The following is a 13,549-nucleotide window of genomic DNA, read 5'->3' on the forward strand; positions in this document are numbered from 1 at the left end:
ATTTACAATTAGCGGATATTTGTCCTCATCTTGTTTGTTGTTAACACAACGTTTTGGCTGATATACCTCTTGGGGAAATTTTGAACCTGGGTTCTCATTCCTCCCAAGACACCTGATGAAGGCTGGAGGGTATACTAGCTGAAACGTTGTGTTAACAACAAACAAGATGAGGACAAATATCTGTCAACTGTAAATAATGTAAATAATGTAAATAATGTATTAAAACGGATGTAAACAAGCCGATGCACTGCCAGCAGTTTTCTAAACTGTTTCACAATTTTAAAAAGTGCTGCTAATCTAAGTTTTAGATTATTCTAGAAGTTTACGGTATGTTAAAAGTATAAAATCCATTGACATAGGTAGAGAGTAGTATAACTTTGGCTTTTGGTGTAAAATCTCCTACAAAAAAAAGAATTTAAGGCGCAGGAGTGGCTGTGTGGTAAGTAGCTTGCTTACCAACCACATGGTTCCGGGTTCAGTCCCACTGCATGGCACCTTGGGCAAGTGTCTTCTACTATAGCCTCGGGCCGACCAAAGCCTTGTGAGTGGATTTGGTAGACAGAAACTGAAAGAAGCCCGTCGTATATATGTATATGTATATATATATATCATAAATATACAGGGATTAGCATTGAGTTGCTTCTTCAACATACTGAAAATTTAGAAATAGCAGTCAAAGAACTACTGATTCTAAACTACAAATTTTTCTCTAAACGGATGGCGATATTTATGGCACACATAGAACAAAAAACCGGAGGGAAAAGTGTGTGCCATAAATATCGCCATCCGTTTAGAGAAAAATTTGTAGTTTAGAATCAGTAGTTCTTTGACTGCTATTTCTAAATTTTCAGTATGTTGGAGAAGCAACTCAATGCTAATCCCTGTATATTTATGATGATAAATGGTTTTACCGATAATGGTTTTTTCATACTGAACTACTTGGCAAAATTGTTAATTATTAATTCTCTGCGGGACAACCTGTTGAAAGCCACCGACCAGATTTGTGGGTGGTGTAAGGTCCCCTCCCAACCCAGAGTAACGTGGTGGTGGAACAAGGAGGTAGACAGGGCTATTAGACAAAAGAAACAGGCTTGGAAGGACTGGAAGAACGGTGGTAGCAGGGAATTGTACCAATGTGCCAGAAGGGAGGCTAGGCGACAGGTTTATTTAGCCAGAGGGGAAGCAGATAAGGAAAGATTTGCCAATGTTCTGCGCCGTGAGGACCAAAGACTCGAGGTATTTCGTGTTGCAAGACAGTGTAGGAGAGAGAATAGTGATGTTGTAGGAGAGAAATGTGTTCGCATGGATGATGGTACGCTTGCATTAAATGAGGATGCAAAGAAAGAGGTCTGGAGATGCCACTACGATAGATTGCTTAATAAAGAGAATGAATGGGAGAAAGAGAGCCTGCCTTATGTCGACCCAATAGAGGGACCAGCTATCCGAGTTGATAGTACCAGGGTAGATAAAGCAATTAAGAGTATGAAGACCGGGAAAGCCCCCGGCCCATCAGGAATCACTGCAGAGATGCTCAAAATATCTGGCAGTGTTGGCTATAGCCTAGTCACCCGTATCACGAACCAGGTGATACATGAAGGAGTCATACCCTATGACTGGTGTAGCAGCATCATAGTCAACTGCTACAAGGGTAAAGGGGACGCTTTAGATACAAATAATTACAGAGGCATCAAGCTGTTAGATCAGGTTATGAAAGTTACAGAGAGGGTCATAGCCCAACTAATTAGGGAGCGAATCAATTTAGATGAGATGCAGTTTGGATTCGTGCCAGGGAAAAGCACCACTGATGCCATTTTTCTGGTAAGACAGCTGCAGGAAAAATACCTAGCCAAGGATAAACTTCTGTACCTGGCTTTCGTTGACATGGAGAAAGCCTTTGACAAGGTCCCTTATCTGGTGGTCAATGAGGAAACTTGGGATAGAAGAATGGTTAGTGAGAGCTGTGCGAGCCATGTACAGAGATGCTGCCAGTAAGGTGAGGGTTGGAAATGAGTACAGCAATGAATTCCGGGTAGAGGTAGGGGTCCACCAAGGTTCCGTCCTCAGCCCCCTATTATTTACCATAGTCCTCCAGGCAATCACAGAGGAGTTCAAGACAGGTTGCCCCTGGGAGCTCCTCTATGCTGATGACCTTGCCCTAATTGCGGAGTCACTATCAGAACTAGAGGAGAAGTTTCAGGTGTGGAAGCAAGGTCTAGAATTGAAGGGCCTTAGAGTCAACCTAGCTAAAACCAAAATCCTAATAAGTAGGAAGGTAGATAAAACACAAACCCCTTCAGGTAGATGGCCCTGCTCAGTATGTAGAAAAGGAGTAGGTAGTAACTCTATAAGATGTACCCAGTGCAAGCTATGGACACATAAGAGGTGCAGCAACATCAAAGGCAGGTTAACTAGCAAGTTAGTTTTTGTTTGTGGCAGATGTTCAGGTGCAATAAAGACTGCAAACAAACAGGAAACAACTTCTATCTCATTCCAGGGTGAAAAACTAGAGGTAGTCGATAGCTTCCGCTATCTGGGCGACCAAGTTAGTAGTGGGGGTGGGTGCGCTGAAAGTGTAGCTGCTAGAATAAGAATAGCCTGGGCAAAGTTTAGAGAGCTCTTACCCCTGCTGGCGACAAAGGGACTCTCACTCAGAGTAAAAGGCAGACTGTATGACGCATGCGTACGAACAACCATGCTACATGGCAGTGAAACATGGGCTGTAACTGCTGAGGACATACGTAAGCTCGCAAGGAATGAAGCCAGTATGCTCCGTTGGATGTGTAATGTCAATGTGAATACCCGTCAGAGTGTAAGTATCTTGAGAGAAAAGCTGAACATTAGAAGCATCAGTTGTGGCGTGCAAGAGAGACGATTGCGCTGGTATGGACATGTGGTGAGAATGGAGGAGGATAGCTGCGTGAAAAAGTGCCACACCCTAACAGTTGAGGGAACCCGTGGAAGAGGTAGACCCAGGAAGACCTGGGCTGAGGTGGTGAGGCAAGACCTTCGTACATTGGGCCTCACCGAGGCGATGACTACGGACCGAGACCTTTGGAAATGGGCTGTGCGTGAGAAGACCCGGCAAGCCAAGTAAGATCGTTGCCAGTGCCCCTGGACTGGTTCTTGCGCGGGTGGCACATGAGATGCACCATTTTGAGCGTGGCCGTTGCCAGTACCGCCTGACTGGCTCCTGTAGGATTTTCGAGCGAGATCGTTGCCAGTGCCCCTGGACTGGCTTGTGCGGGTGGCACATAAAAGACACCATTTCGAGCGTGGCCGTTTTCGTGCGGGTGACACGTAAAAGCACCCACTACACTCTCTGAGTGGTTGGCGTTAGGAAGGGCATCCAGCTGTAGAAACTCTGCCAAATCAGACTGGAGCCTGGTGTTGCCATCCGGTTTCACCAGTCCTCAGTCAAATCGTCCAACCCATGCTAGCATGGAAAGCGGACGTTAAACGATGATGATGATGATGATGATTATTAATTGACGATTCCCTGCCCTTATTCTTGTATATTTTATATATATATATATATATATATATATATATATATATATATATATATATATATGTGTGTGTGTGTGTGTGTGTGTGTGTGTGTGTGTTTGTGTGTCTATGTTTGTCCTCCTAGCATTGCTTGACAACCGATGCTGATGTGTTTATGTCCCCGTCACTTAGCGGTTCGGCAAAAAGGGACCGATAGAATAAGTACTAAGCTTACAAAGAATAAGTCCCGGGGTCAATTTGCTCGACTTAAGGCGGTGCGCCAGCATGGCCGCAGTCAAATGACTGAAAACAAGTAAAAGAGTAAACAACTTTCTTCCAAACAATGCTACCTGCTTTTACCATTTTTTAAAAAGGCCAAGAATAAACTTGTCATTGAAAGAACTGACCAGCTGTAAACACAATTTTCTTCTTCTTTCCTTCTCTTTCCCATTGACACTCCTTTCAGATACACAGGTGCATGCACGGGCACACACACACACACACACACACACACACAAAAACACTCACACACACACACACACACACACACTCTCTCTCATTTTCCCCTCCATTCTTTAGCCTCTCTTACTATCCCATATGTATTTCTCTCCACCCCTACACATTCAATAATACTATAAAAAGAGACATTCTCTCAAGGTGTAATCAAAATTTGATAAACCTACATGACTAGGTGAAAGCGCTAATTTATAAAACATATGACATATGAATAAAAATCTGTAAATATACAACCATCCAGACATCTGAGTACCTGATTATTATTTTTTTCTTTTATATATATATATATATATATATATATATATATATAGAGAGAGAGAGAGAGAGAGAGAGAGAGAGATTCAGATGAATATGATACTTAAGTTGAAGCACCAGAATTTAGTACAGTATTATCCATACAATTTCAAAGTAAGGTGATTAAAATCAAAATAAGCAACAAGGATATCCAGAGGTAATGCAGTATGATCGTTTCATGCAACTACATTTAATTGAACAATGCAATCATTATATCAATTTAAAATGCAGAGCAATCCTCAGATGGACACATTAGTATAATTATACCTAAAATCTTCAAGAAGTTAAGGAGATAGACAAAGAACATGTTGCCTCTACTACAGCTTATAAGTTACTAAATCATCAAGAAGACTCTGCTTGTTACTGATTTTATTTGTTTTTATGGGGTCAGTTTTAATTTATAGACTAGTTTATCAAATCCTTGTATATCTAAGGCTGAGAGGATAAACGGCAGTATCTGTTAGGGTTGAGGGAGCAGACAGAAATCATAGTTGGTATAGTCATGAAAATCAAGATTTATTAGAAACAATATCATGAGGTTTGGTAAAGGAAAACTTAAAACAAGATGTTAGCTGACAATTAAGGGGGTCGCCCACTAGCAGACCATTGATAATGAAACAAGGGAAGTCTTATCATGTAGTATTATAGTTAAATGTTTTAAACAATGTTGCTATATTGTATACAGTTAAAGTTTATGGCTATTCTGAAGGTTATTAAGAAGAATATATTAACAAAAGGATAGAAATTTATGAATACTTTTGAGTATACGAGGGGTGTCTTAAAAGTTTTGAGCCTAACCTAGAATCGGGGCTGCTATATAGTCGAAACAATTTTTTCTGTTAAGTACAGTCTTTTCGGAGTATTCTTGCTCATTTTCATGATTCTGATATTTTAATTTCTTTTGTTGCAGATTTTTGAATAAACAAGCTTCGAATTTACAAGGAAAATGGAGAAAACTGAATATCGTGCTGTCATAAAGTACCTTCATTTGAAAGGCATGACTCCATCAGAAATCCATGAAGATAAGGTGAGAACCTTAACAGATAATGCTCATTCATATGCAACAGTCAAACGCTGGGTAAATGAATTCAAGCGTGGCAGGGAGAGTGTGGAAGATGATCCAAGACCAGGGAGACCTCCAACTGCAACCACCAAGGACAACCTTGACCTTGCTCTTGGTATCATAATGCAACATCGCCAAATATCATGTCATCAGATAGCCGAGAGACTGGGCATCTCAAGTGAAAGAGCAGACAACATTGTGACAAAAGAACTTGGGTTCTCAAAGGTTTCTGCAAGGTGGGTCCCTCGCCTTTTGACTCCTGAACAGAAACGCACCAGGTGCACTTTGTCCATGAGCAATCTGGAACTGTTTGAAGCTGATGAAGAGAATTTTCTGGCTCGTTTCGTGACTATTGTAGCAAACTCATAAGAGGTGGAGAGAGAACGTAAGTTTGTTTGCCCGAACATGAGAAATTATGGATTTTTCATTGGTTGAAAATTACTGCCCATATACAAATTCTGAACTTCGTTGAAGAAGTCTTTCATGAGGATTCATGTATGAACAGTTATATAAACCCTGATTTTCGGCAAACTCTCCAGTGATCGTTGGATGCCACTTAAATCCACGACTCACCTTTTTGAGTATCGGCTAATATTTATGCCATGTATTGAGTATTGAACTCAAATCCGACAATATTGAAAGATTAGTTAGTATAAAATTTAAGTCGTAATTCTCTACGACGAAATGACTTTATTTCTAAATGTTCTATAAATGCCAAAAAATATATATAATAAATTAATGTAGAAATTTAATTCCTTTTACTTCTCATTTCTTTCAACTTGTTGAATTTATTTCTGTATATAAATGAAACTGTATTTTTTTATGTGTAACAGTCAAAAACATATAATCTATATCTTCAACATACATATACGTATGAACGCACGTTCAGCGTCTTGGTATGTATACATCATAACATTTATGCAGCCTAAACTAAGAGTTGTGCTTAGTGATAAATACTTATAATTAAGTTACAAGTAACGAAATTATCATTATAGCTTTTAATTAAGAAACAATAATATTTGTTATAACTTACGATCGAAAAGATTGTAAATAAAGATATAGTATATATCACTATCCGACCCGTCATATCACAAATAAAAAAACTGGTGACTTTCTGACGTGATGTCATAGATAAACCACCACATCGTAAATTGGTGATTTAGTAAAAACTACATAAAATTTTATATAGAATATAAACAGTTTATTATACAAATTTTAATAACAGAAATATTTGACATTAAAGGTTGAAAAGAAAAGAACGCTGATGGAAGGAAACTATAGAAACATTTTAACTGCACTTTCTAGCAATATAGAAATAATATTTAGAGCTGTTGAAAGCTTAATAACATAACGTTTTTTTTTTTTTTTTTCCTGAAAAATTAAAAAAATATAAATGGAGCACAGAATTTGAAGGAATTCGAGATGTCCTATTTTGATAGGAATTATACACAAACTTCAGTAAATGTATTACCATCTCCTCCATGGACTGGAGACACAATTATCTGGTTGGCACAACTAGAGGCAAGCTTTAAGGCAAATCGTATAATGAATGAAGAGCAAAAATATAATATAATGCTGTGTAATTTGCCTCTAAGCTATGAAATTAGAGATTTACTTTTAAATCCTGCCGAGCCAGTTTCATATTCTGCAATTAAAGCAGAAATATTAAAAAGAACTTCAAATTCAAAACAGAAAGAATTTGCAAAGCTATTCAATAATGAAGATTTAGGCAATAAGAAGCCAACACAACTTCTTCGGGGGATGAACAAACTTCTTGGAGATCAACAAATAGAAGAATCCTACCTCATCTGTGTGTGTTTGTGTGTTGTGTGTGTGTGTGTGTTGTGTGTATTGATCTTGATCCTACTATTTAAAATGGATTTGGGTCATAAGGCTAAACATGAGAGAGTCGAATTTGAAACAACTGTAAAATTAGAATACTGAAAGCTCGAAAGACTGAAAATTCAGAAAACTGGATTTCGCAATATTTTAAGGAATAATATGGAAAACGTCCTTAAAAAACAATTATTTATAGTTTTAAAGCGGAGTTTATTTGAGAAACAGAATATCTTTTATTACACTGACAAATTAAAAAAGCAAGATATAGTGAGTTTATCTACTTAAGTATGAAGAAAAAGTGTACTGCAATGATATAATATTGAAGGCAGAAGCTAAAACTTGAATACTTTGGTTCTTTAAATCCTTTTATTGAACATTTTATTTATTTTCTCTCATAAAAATATAAACATACTAGGGTTTTACACGTACAGGCTAAAATTTGTATATTGGAAAGAATGAAAATCAATGTAGGAAAATAAATGTGTGAGGCCAATCTCAGTCTATTAAAATTTGGTGCTAAGTATACCTATGATTGTATTAATAAAAAGAAAAAATATTCAATAAACTCACTTTTATTGAATAAACTCACTTTTAAAACTGTAAATAAATACTTAAGATAGCTTTTATAGTTTTTCACTAAAATAGTTATTTTGGTTTAACATAATATAAAACAGTAAATATGTTATATATTTCTCAAATAACCTACTATTTAAAATTGTAAATAAATGTCTTTTTAAAGCTGTTTTTACTAATTTTCCTAAAATATTTAAAAATATATTTCAAGCGTTCAGTATTCTGATTTTTCAGTAATTTGAAATTAAACCCTTTTGTATTTGAGTTTATGATCAGTACCAAAAAAGAGGCAACAAATATTAGAATCAATAAAGTCATTTACATTGTTGTTTTAGTTATAATCATTTATACTCATTGCTTCAACTGATTTAATTTCCATTTATGTTCTGGTACCATGCTTTCACAAATGCTCTGGCTTAGTATGAAGTCATAAAGTGCATATTTCTAAGATCAAGATTATTTCAGTCATCAATTTAATTTATTATGGTAATGTCAGTGTGCATATACAACATAGTGTCTTAAGAGAAAAATTGGTATGGTCATGTGATGTGTATAGATGAGGACAGCTCCATAAAGAAGTGCCAATCTCTAACTGTAGGGGAAACTTGTGGAAGAAGTTGACCCAAGAAGACGTAGGATGAGTTGGTGAAATACGATCTTTGGATGTTGAGTCTGAAAGGGACAATGACAAGTCGAGACTTTTGGCAATTTGCTGTGCTTGAGAAGACATGTCAAACTAAGTGAAATTTTAGTTGTGGCCAGTGCCAGTGACACATGACAGGGACCCATGCTGGTGACATGCGAAAGCACCCATGACAATGACACATGAAAGGTGCCTGTACCAATGACACATGAAAGTTCACTCTATGGTGTTAGGAAGGGCATCCAACCACAGAAGCCAAGTCAAACAGACTGCAGCTTGGTGCTGCTCTCTGGCTTATCGGCTTCAGTCACACCTTCTTACCCATGCTAGCACAGAAAACAGATACTAAATGGTGGTGGTGGTGGTGGTGGTGGTGATAAGACATCTGTGCATAATATAGTTACTTCTGAACACTGATCTGAATATATGATAAAATCTTTTGTTACTTCTAAGTTGCATGACAATACGGTTTAGCAAATATTTACAACTACTGGAGAATGCTTCATTATTATTTAATCAGAAATCATTATTCAAGCAATTCCATGAAGTGGTATATGATAATGCCCAAATATTTCGCAAAAATAATAATTCCATCAAGCCTAGCCAAGAAACATGAAAAGAAACATATCTTTCTAAATTTAAATATTTGCATTTACTGATACAATGCAAGTTAGTCTGAAAATATTTACTTACATTTCATTCAACTTCAAATAGGGTGTACTTAAAGTATCTGGTTTGCTAATCCGTGATTTAGGGGTCAATGAATTAACAGGAGTTGAAATCACTTTCCGGTTGAAGAAAGCATCTGGACTATTCAGAAACTGATAAAAAATATGGAATGTATATTATTAAAGAACTTGAAATACATAAAACAATTGGAAAATGAAAAGAAAAGCAAGCAGGTAAATGTACAACCACTCCTGCACCCTAAACCTCTAGAAACCAGCTAACTGGTTGAAGATCCACCAATTCTATGTTGATTAAGTATGGCAACAAATGTTTCCTAAATAAGATGCTAAAACAGATGACTAGTACTATCCTATAACATCTCTAATACCTCATAACCAAACCTCACAATCCCAAATAATTCAGCTATAACTACCAGATGATGAACACCTCCCAGAAAACCCAAAGGAAGTCACCATCCAGTATTTCAATGCATGTATGATGACTATCAGCAAAGAAAAGGATGCCTTCAAACCCTCTCACTTCTCAACCTATAATCAGGCATTCTAATTCAACATTAAGATTTATACAAAAATTTCTAGAATTTTCCTACCCACAACTCCTCAACCACAATGTAAGTAACATCGCTTTTGATGAAGCCTCAAATTTCTTCTATTTTCAATTGCACACTAGATTTTCGCAATAAAACCCCTTAAAAACCTTTTGTTTCTCTACTAATGTGAAAATTTCTTTAGCCATTTAAATCAAGTCTTTCTTACAATGGTATGGTCATGGTTCGAATGCCATCAGAGTCATTGGTGTCATTAGAAGCATTGAGATGTATTGAAAGATACAGAAATAATTTTTTTTATTCTCAAACACATATAATGCTAATAAATAGCATGATCAGGATAAATTATTCATACATTGCAGAAAAATACATTACCGGCCAGCCATGAGACTCAAACTCACATCCTTGTGATTACGCATCAAGTGCTTTACCATTAAGTTAAACTGCCCAGTAACGAATTCTGCTGCAATTTTAGAACTTATAAATTTAGCTTCATAAGATGCTAATGTTAAATTCAACTTACAATGAAAGTAAACAAAGAAAGTTTGTTTTAGAAGCATTGAGATGTATTCAAAGATACAGAAATAAATTTTTTTATTCTCAAACATGTGATAATGCTAATAAATAGTGTGATCAGGATAAATTATCCATACATTGCAGAAAAATATGCTACCGGCCAGCCATGAGACTCGAACTCACATCCCTGTGATTACGCGTCAAGTGCTTTACCATTAAGCTAAACTGCCCAGTAACGAATTCTTTTGCAATTTTATAACTTATAAATTTAGCTTCATAAGACACTAACGTTAAATTCAACTTACAATTTGCATATCCATTGATTACACTGGGCACAGAATGTCTACCAACTTGTTTTCTGAAGGCAGAGCACAGTCATTTCCCTGAAACTATAAGAATCTTGGCCTTTTTACAACATACTAAAAACTTTGTTTTTGCTAAGTTTACTTTAAAGCCTTCTATTTTAGATTTTGCTTCCATGCCTGGAATTTCATTTTCAGTTCTGCCAAGTCTACTACTAGACTAAGTTTTTGGCATAGAGGACTGCCTATAGAGAGCTGGTCTTAAATGTCTTTATTACAGCTTAAAGGACTACTATAAATAGAAGAAAGCTGAGAATTGAGCTCTGATGTATCCTCATCTGTACACTAAATTCATCAACAAATAGTTGCTAATTCTCATCTTGCTGACAGCTCCTACAATCCTCACAAGCCATTCATTTATTCTTGGTTTTCTGAGAAAACACCAAATAATGGTGTAAAGGACTCCAGATTAACAAACACTAAGTAGATACAAGAACATATTCCTTAGTATTTCTCATGCAGTTGTCTCACAAGGTCCCTCTTCCTGGGACAAAGCTAAACTGCATCTCACCTAGACTAATCCTGTCACTATAACACACTCTGGTCAAACTGATTGTTGCTTTGTTACCTTTCTCTTGTGCATCTCCCTTGCCCTTGTAGCAGTTTGAAATGGTACTGTAACACTGCATTACATGATTTATTATTTGAGTGACTATCATGTACTCTGTATTACCAGATATTTTAAGTACCTTGGCAACTATTCCTGATGGCCCAGCTACTTTCTCTACCTTCATATCCTTTACCATGTTCTCTATTACTCTGCTGTCAGCTTGAATGGCTGGTCCCTCTGTTGAGTCTAGATGGAGAAGGCTCTTTATCTGTACTCAGCAGCCTCTCATAGTAGCATTTCCATGTTTCTTTCTTATCAGAATAAGTGCATGTGTAGGCATGTGGCCTAGTGGTTAAGGAATTGAACACATAATGTTACGGTCATACTTTCAGTTCCCAGGCTGGACAGCACTTCGATTTATACTGTTCCAGTCTGTTCTGTTGAAAATGAGAACCAGCTCCAGCAGAGAATTAACCCTGCAATTGACTGATGTTTTGTCCAAGAGAGAGTATTATTTTCTTGCTTGCTTACATATCAAGAAAACTGGGATAAACTCTAGCCTAACAAGCCTAAAGGCTTGTCACAAACCTAACACATACACACACACAAGTTATATTCATGTACACTAACCTGTGATGGTGAAAAGGGTAGATTTTTTATGGGTGTTACACTTGGTGTTCTGTTGACATCTTTCCGTTGCAATCCTAATAAAGGGTTAAGATTTTCAAAGTCAAAATCATTATCTAAAACCATTTCTTCTTTTTTAATTTCTTCCGAGGTATTGTCAATAAAATCCCCAGTAGATTCAGCAGGTTCTTCTTTGATATGAATTATTTTATGTACTACAGGAGAATCATTCTTATGTTGAGGTGTGTAACAATCAGAACTGGACTCTTTTCCCAAATCACAACTAGCCAAAGGAGGGGATTCAAATTCCCTGCACTTTTCTTTTGACTTTGGAAGGTATTGATTCATTTCTTCTTTCATTTTATCATCACAAATTTGATGATAAGATGCTAAGGATCCAGAATAAGATTGCTGAAAAATATAGACAAATACATTATTGTAATAAGAAATATAGGTAGCGGATTTCTTATTATCTTTTACAGTGTTTCTCATGTTATATACACCACTTATGTGCCATATCCTTATAAGAATTCTTTTTGAATATTCCTCAAAATATGTTTAGAAATTCTCAATGACATTAATTTTTATGAAAAATATTTAACAAAAATTATATGAATTGCTAAAATACAATATTCAATTTTACTATGGAGTATATTCATAAATTTTAGCAGCTGCTACATTTATAAATCAAATATATTTATTAGATACATAAGACAGTTGCAAATATTTGTCATGTTTATACAATTTCACTATGGGCAGTAAAAGGTGATTGACTGGAATATAGTTTCAAGTGTCATAACACTACCTACTTCAACTCTCATGGAAAAATTCTATTTAAAGCCACTCAGATTTGGTTTCAAGTAGACTGATTTGAATATTTAAGAAATTTTTGGATGTTAGTTCTATTGAATAAATTAAGCATTACTTATACTCTGAACTTTAGTCAAATTTCCCTTTACTATTCCAACCACAGTTTACTACCTCTTTATTCATTGGTTTCTTTACTACTCCTTACTGGTTTAATTTTTCTGAAAGCTTCCTCTTAGACCACCTCTTCTTATGTGTGTGGGTCTCTCTCTTATTCTGTAACCTTTTGTCCATGTGCTTGCTTCTATACATTCTCAATACTATCATTTATCTCAATTTAATCTTGTTACAAACAGGTGTCCCCATCTCCCACCCTGCTCATTTAATTTTATCCCACATTACTCTTCACCCTACTTGCAGCACACACCGTTCATTGTCTTTTATCACCTTCACTCCACATTAAGCCTCACTACTTTATTTCATATTCACAATTTTGTGACTAATGTGAAGTCACTTTTTATATTTTCTCTCAGACAAACAGTAACTGCTTGAATTATTTCATTCTTTCATCCCTCAGAGTAAATTCACCTCAAAGTTTTCTATGAATTCTATACAGCATGGGATCTATCAAATGCTTTACTTGGACAATCCATAGTACCTCTACCACCATAATTATAATTTTTCTTATTCTAAACTTTGGCACTTATTTTGGAATTAACTTTATTTGATTTTGCTCATATGGAAGTATAGATTTCAGCCCATTGTTTTATGCACAAGGTTTTGTTTTCACTGTGTATTTTTGTTTATCTCAGGTTGACATGCTTAAAATAGGGCCCCATCCCACCCAAGTTTGAGTGATTTTATTGAGAAATCAATTTGGAATGGAAAGCAGCAGAAATTCTACATAATACAAAGAGCTTAGAGCTCAACAATGGTTCCCAAAATTTTCATGAAGACAAAAGAGCCTTTCAAAAAAGAAAGTTACAGACAAGTGCAACAGACAATGATCAACTGAGGACCAACATTAAATAAAGAC

General features: G+C 36.3%; 1 protein-coding gene across 8 annotated transcripts in view; it reads right to left on the reverse strand.

Annotated features, from left to right (window-relative positions):
• LOC106883872 (myb-related protein A) overlaps positions 1 to 13,549 on the reverse strand; it is a 227,396-nt gene that overhangs the window by 37,616 nt on the left and 176,231 nt on the right. For all 8 annotated transcript variants that reach the window (XM_089363622.1, XM_089363627.1, XM_089363621.1 and 5 more), the window contains 2 exons: positions 11,710 to 12,117; positions 9,108 to 9,235 (listed from right to left, as the gene is read on the reverse strand). In XM_089363622.1, coding sequence (XP_089219748.1) covers positions 9,108 to 9,235; positions 11,710 to 12,117 — 536 coding nt within the window. The remainder of the gene's footprint in view (positions 1 to 9,107; positions 9,236 to 11,709; positions 12,118 to 13,549) is intronic.

This window comes from Octopus bimaculoides, chromosome 15 (assembly GCF_046866305.1).
Source record: "Octopus bimaculoides isolate indiv1 chromosome 15, ASM4686630v1, whole genome shotgun sequence".
Taxonomy (NCBI): Eukaryota; Metazoa; Mollusca; class Cephalopoda; order Octopoda; family Octopodidae; genus Octopus; species Octopus bimaculoides.